The sequence below is a fragment of the Olea europaea genome, unplaced genomic scaffold, assembly GCF_002742605.1.
Source record: "Olea europaea var. sylvestris unplaced genomic scaffold, O_europaea_v1 scaffold586, whole genome shotgun sequence".
Taxonomy (NCBI): domain Eukaryota; kingdom Viridiplantae; phylum Streptophyta; class Magnoliopsida; order Lamiales; family Oleaceae; genus Olea; species Olea europaea.
The window spans coordinates 472,763-478,267 of record NW_019264200.1 but is presented as its reverse complement, the minus strand read 5'-3'; the positions used below and the strand labels follow the sequence as shown (position 1 = coordinate 478,267).

At 32.7% G+C, this 5,505-nt stretch overlaps 1 protein-coding gene across 3 annotated transcripts; it reads right to left on the bottom strand.

Annotated features, from left to right (window-relative positions):
* Positions 1 to 797: 797 nt before the first annotated feature.
* On the bottom strand, positions 798 to 3,756 carry LOC111389380 (transcription factor bHLH112-like). 3 transcript variants are annotated; one of them, XM_023014300.1, is made up of 6 exons: positions 3,320 to 3,756; positions 2,665 to 3,148; positions 2,227 to 2,340; positions 2,045 to 2,110; positions 1,811 to 1,927; positions 798 to 1,209 (listed from the first exon to the last, which is right to left on the bottom strand). In XM_023014300.1, the coding sequence occupies exons 1-6, from the start codon at positions 3,649 to 3,651 to the stop codon at positions 1,084 to 1,086; spliced, it is 1,239 nt and encodes a 412-aa protein (XP_022870068.1). In that variant the 5' UTR covers positions 3,652 to 3,756; the 3' UTR covers positions 798 to 1,083. The 3 variants fall into 3 exon arrangements, with proteins under 3 accessions (XP_022870068.1, XP_022870071.1, XP_022870070.1); XM_023014303.1 differs by having other exon boundaries at positions 2,923 to 3,148; XM_023014302.1 differs by having other exon boundaries at positions 1,117 to 1,222.
* Between the last annotated feature and the right edge of the window lie 1,749 nt (positions 3,757 to 5,505).

Below are 5,505 nucleotides of genomic sequence, written 5' to 3'. Positions count from 1 at the left end.
CAGTAAGTTGTTCTCAACCAACAGATTTCATATCCGTCTCCTAAACAAATTAAATATTCAAATTCTATATCAATTTGACTAAAATCGAACAAAAGATTCAACCTTGGATTGGCGGAAGCTCTTTGACATTTTCCTATGATTGAATTTCCTGTGCTGAATTTTTCAATAATTGATTAGGCTAAGAAATTTATAATTCAATAACCAGTGAAATGTGTCAATACACTAATAATTCATTTTGTTAGCTATGCACAAAAATATTATGATAATTTAGGTTAATTTATATGTATTTTTGGACGCTACAAAATTTGACAGTCAAGATTCTACAACAAACATAAGCAAATATTATGATAATTTAGGTATATATATGCAGTCTGCTTACCAAATCTAATTTTTGTCCAAAATAGTGGTTAATCAGCTCAATGGATTCCACTTCAACATTCCATAAACTATGAATAATGCTACTTGTACATAATAGCTTACATACAGATAAGGTGTCAAAAGAGAATGAAAGTTTTTTTTTTTTCTTTTTATAATTTGGTTGAAAAAATTATGATCCAATCATATTCTTCCCCATCATGTGTATGTAAACTATTATGTAAATTATTATGTTTAAGTACATGTAGCACTATCGATAATCTGTTAAACAACTTCAAATTTACAACAATGAAAGAAGCTCTAGACAATCCTCTTCTTTATTATTATTTTTTATTTTTATTTTTTTTTATTTTTTGATACTTGAGTTCCATAATAAAACATTTATTTCTTTTTTCTTCAGCCGTCTTCATCTTCTACATAAATTAATCAAAAGGAGGTGGCACCCTACCATAAAATACATAGAAACAGGAACAAAAACCCCTTAAAATCTGCTAAATTCAGCTCAAACAAATAATGGATAATCCCTTTAAACTAATCCAAAATTCAGCTAAATTTAGCACCTGTTCCTGTCCCTAATAAACCTAACCCCTAACTATAATCCAGAAATTATTGATTACAACCCATATACTTTTAAGTTTAATTTTCTGTTTTCTAATCATTCTCTTGCCTGCACGAATGGCGCAGGATTGGAATTTCGTTTGCTTGTCTCTACCTGAATGTTCCTCCAAAGGTAGGCGTCCAAAAGTCAGTTGCAGTCTCAGCAGCAACTGGGAATGTGCCTGATATTGGTACAAGGCAAAGTCCCCGGCTTTTTAGGTCCTGCTTATCAGCAGCCTGCATAAAACAACTATGATGATTATTCTATAATGTCAAATGGTTGTAACCTTAATTCCTTGTGCATTCTTCTAACTATATATTTTCCATTTTGCAGTTTATTTATCTTTAATTCCTACCTAACTAGTTTGCACATAAAGGGAGAAAAAAATAAGGGACACAATACGATTCTACACACGAAAATACAATTTTATAAATTGAACATGAAATGTCGTGAAAATTTCCATGATTAAAGTTAATATAAGCATTCAATATTTAATTCAGGAATAGCTATTTAACATCAAATAAATGTTATCTGTTAAACAAATGGTTCAAAGTAATGCACTATGCCATTAAAAAAGATTTATCTATAATATCACTACCAAAAAGTTTTAGCTAATTTTTTTTTTTTTTTAATGAATAAGTTAAAATGCACTATTATATACAAGTTAAAGCCCACAATGGAACCTGCATTCAAATATTTTTAATGCAAAGTTTCTTTTATGCTTTCAAATTTATTTAAAAAAACTATAACATGCACATGATTTTTTAAAAATAATTTCGATTTTCGCTGAAACCAAAATGCTATCCTCTTTGGAATCATCGTACATTAGGGTTGTACCTGTTGACGTTCAACAAACGATCCATTTTTCATGTAGGAAGTGCTTAATACACTGACTTGATCATGAAGAAACTTGATATATTCAAGTGTTTCTTGGAGAACTGAAGCAGTATCAGTCTGAAAGAGTGATTAACAGAAAATCATTCAGTTAGTGTTTAGTACAAAAAATAATTAGCTCTCAAATTAAGTTTAGGACTAATTAGGTTTTAATGAATAATTATTCCAAATTTTTACCTTTCCGAAAGGTGAAACCAACTGTTGGAGGACAGTGATTCGGTCCCCTAGCTTCTCTTTTCGGACCTGATAACAAAAGCTAAAGAGTTCTCATCCATTTCTTTTTACAGCAAATGATTTTGCTTGTAAAAGAAAAAGCATAAAGGTTAATTTAGTAAAGAACTCAATCGATTCTGCAGTACCTTAAAGGTTGGTGGTGATGGCGATGGTGTTTCAATTCTTGGTCGCTTTAATGCATGTTCGCTGCTGGATTTCTTTGCCACTGAACTTAACCCTCGTGTTTCTTTATTGACACCCTGAATTTTTTTTTTTTTTCCTCGAATGGAGACTTAATCCGTTGTTACGAGAGAAATAATAAATTTGATAATATCGGACACCCACAAAGCAAAGGCACAGATATTCATTTCAGTACATTCAAGAAGAAGAAATGCTTCCTCGCACACAAATAAAAGGGACGCTATAAAAATCCTTCATATAAATAAGAAATATTTTATGAATCCGCAGGGGAATAAGTGTACACATTATTAAACTCCACACATTCAACAAATCGTAATCTGCCAAAATTACTTTTATATATCGAACAATTGATTTTTACATGGTATATACCAAATGATATTTACCTTAAGAAGATTAGGTTTCGAGTTGATATTTGATGAGGGGAACTGGGATTGTGTTGAAGTGGGTAAACTTGCTCGAATATCATTCAAAGATGCAACCTTGGCATTCAACGAGGGTATGTTATTTGAGAACTGTAAATGCTTAGCAGGTTTTTTGTTTGGCAGTGAAACCTTTATCAAGGGAGAGAGTTGGGGCAAAGGAGGAGCAAATTCATTCGAGTACTTCTTCAGGTAACTAGTAGGAGATTGATAGTTCATTACCCGGTTATTTAATGAAGAATTATGTGGCTGAGAATCTGTATCAAATAAAGAATTCAACAACGATGAACTGTAAATGGATGAATCTAGGCCCCTGTTCTTGGAATTCCAGTCCTTTTGGATATGTGGACAGTTTATCCCAGTTTGTTGCAGATAATTCATGCTTGATGCCAAGTTTTCTTGCAGTATGTGAACACAATTTCCCTGAGATAATCTTCCATTTTCATGGCTGCAAAAAGACAAGAAGATAAGAGATAATATTGCATCAACTTGACATCTTTTTTCATATATGATAACGAGGTAAATAAGTCTGAAAAATATTCTTCTTTTTGGGCACCCAATAGAACACAGAAGAGTAAGGATTACTACTTAATACTTACAATTAATTCTATATACTTACAATAAATCTCGGTTCCAATTATCAGGTGTTGATGATGGACTTTCATTCTCCATCATTTGTAAGATTGAACCAATTGGTATGTTTCCATTGGCAATGAATTCTGAGTCTGTTTGCTGAGGTTTTCGAACATCTTGGAGTACTATAGAGCCATCCGAAGGTGAACCCGAGTCATCGTTAGACCTTGTATTCATGTTCATGATCATGTCATTAGGCCATCCAAAGTTTGCAATTTCATTGATATTGGATGAACACAGGGAAGAGCCAAATATATTTCTGGATGAATTCCACCAGTTTCCTCCACAAACCTCGCCTTGAAAGTACTCTTCTGCCATGGCAATTACTTTTTAATTTCTAGTTCAAGCCCTTGACAAAATTAGTCTTCTTTTCCAGCACTTGTCTTCTTGTTCTTTATTCCTCTTGCTTTTAGTTGTGTCTTGTGTTCTCTGCAAGTATGGTTCATATATATATATATATATATATATATATATATATAAGTGAATTTTGTGGTTGGTACACATGCAAACGCGCTTACATGTACGTGTTGAATCACTTTGTTTAAAAGTTAAAAATGGATCAAACAATCATATTTATTTCATTGATGTCTAGGTGATGTAGTTACTCACATTCAAAATCTCTATCTACTCAAGTTGGGTTCATGTTTATAAGCACTCAAACAACTTTTTATCTACGCATTTCGAGAAACCTACTTATCGACCATTCATTTTTACGAATTTCAAACTATTTATTAACATACGTCTCAATCATACATGCGAAATGGTTGAGCAGTAGCCCACACGTGAATTAAAGTGTAGGTAATTGGTTGACATTTTAATGTGTTTATGATTAGAAAAATAAATCAAGAAGCTAACTAATATTGAACCATGACACCCAAGAAGTAAAAGGAACATTGGATCGAATTCTCCCTCTTCATATAATATTGAGGAGTTTTCAAAACTAGCAAAAAACTATGTGAACATTTTAGTAAGTCAACCTTTTAAAATTTGTGCATGGCCGCATCATCTAGACAATTCTACTCTTTCTCAAAAATGGATGAAATTTATGGATATTTCATGATCATGTAGTCCTCAAAGGTTTGTACACGAAACTCGAAACACTTTGTCTTAAAAGTTGAATGGGAATTAAATTACTAGTAAAAAGTAGAACCAAACTTAAATTCTTATTTCATAACTAATTGCCAATAAAAAGATTAGCTTACTTAACACATGCATATCGAACAAAAATGACTATTCATTTAAATTCACTTCCGAGGATCCTAAAACTTTTATCAATTATTTAAATTACTTATTGGCACTCAATCCGTCATATCGAATTTGACAAACAAAATTTTATTACTTAATGAAAAGGTGCTCTCTAACCTAAGTATTACATAAATAAACTTCCCACGACTATATATAATTCTAGATACACTGGAAAATCCGTATTTGATATACACTATAAATCAATTATATTATTTACTGTACAATATCAAGAATTAATCATACGGCGGTCAAGTTCCGCCTCCGTACACGACGGGGATTAAGGTGGGTGGGTGAAGTCGTGAAGGTGGCGCTTGCGGGATTGAGTGGGCTGTTTGAAGTTTGAGACAAAGCGTAGTGCTCATAATTCGTGTGGTGAGGGATGCTCACAGGAGTCAAACCAAGGGTCCACAAACCACACGCGTAAGACTCGACCCTTCTGGCCTTTCAAGTGCCAAAATTGCTTGATTATGACTTTTATAATTTTAAAAATTGAGACCAACTATGAAAGATAATATGGTAAACTATATGTTGGTCAAATGTACAATTATGGAGAGTATTAGTTTTAATGCTAATTATTTCCTTCCAATAGGAATTTTTCTTCTCTCCTCATTTCGTTTCTACAAATCCATGTGAGATTGTTCAAGTAGATAGATTTGAGATTACAAATTAAAAGATTAACAAAAGAACCATGAACTCTAAGGCCACTCAAATGTAGGGGTGGGTGAATTTATTTATTTTTAATAATCACTCACCCACCTTGGCATGTGAGTGGCATGTACAGGACTTGTACAGCTAGCAAAATTCAAGAACCATCCCCACATAGTCCTCCCAAAAACCCAATAGGGGAAGTAGGTTGAATGGGACAACTCGTTTGGAGGGTTCGAGGGATATGAATTTTTATTAAAGAAAATATATATATACTTTATA

Bases quoted from the DNA above. Each gene is read 5' to 3' on its own strand.
- LOC111389380 (XM_023014300.1), bottom strand. From the start codon at position 3,651: ATGGCAGAAGAGTACTTTCAAGGCGAGGTTTGTGGAGGAAACTGGTGG. The intron at 2,341-2,664 runs GTAAATATCATT...AAAAAAATTCAG, and splicing joins CGAAACCTAATCTTCTTAAG to GGTGTCAATAAAGAAACACG. The intron at 1,210-1,810 runs GTACAACCCTAA...TGTTTTATGCAG, and splicing joins CGTTTGTTGAACGTCAACAG to GCTGCTGATAAGCAGGACCT.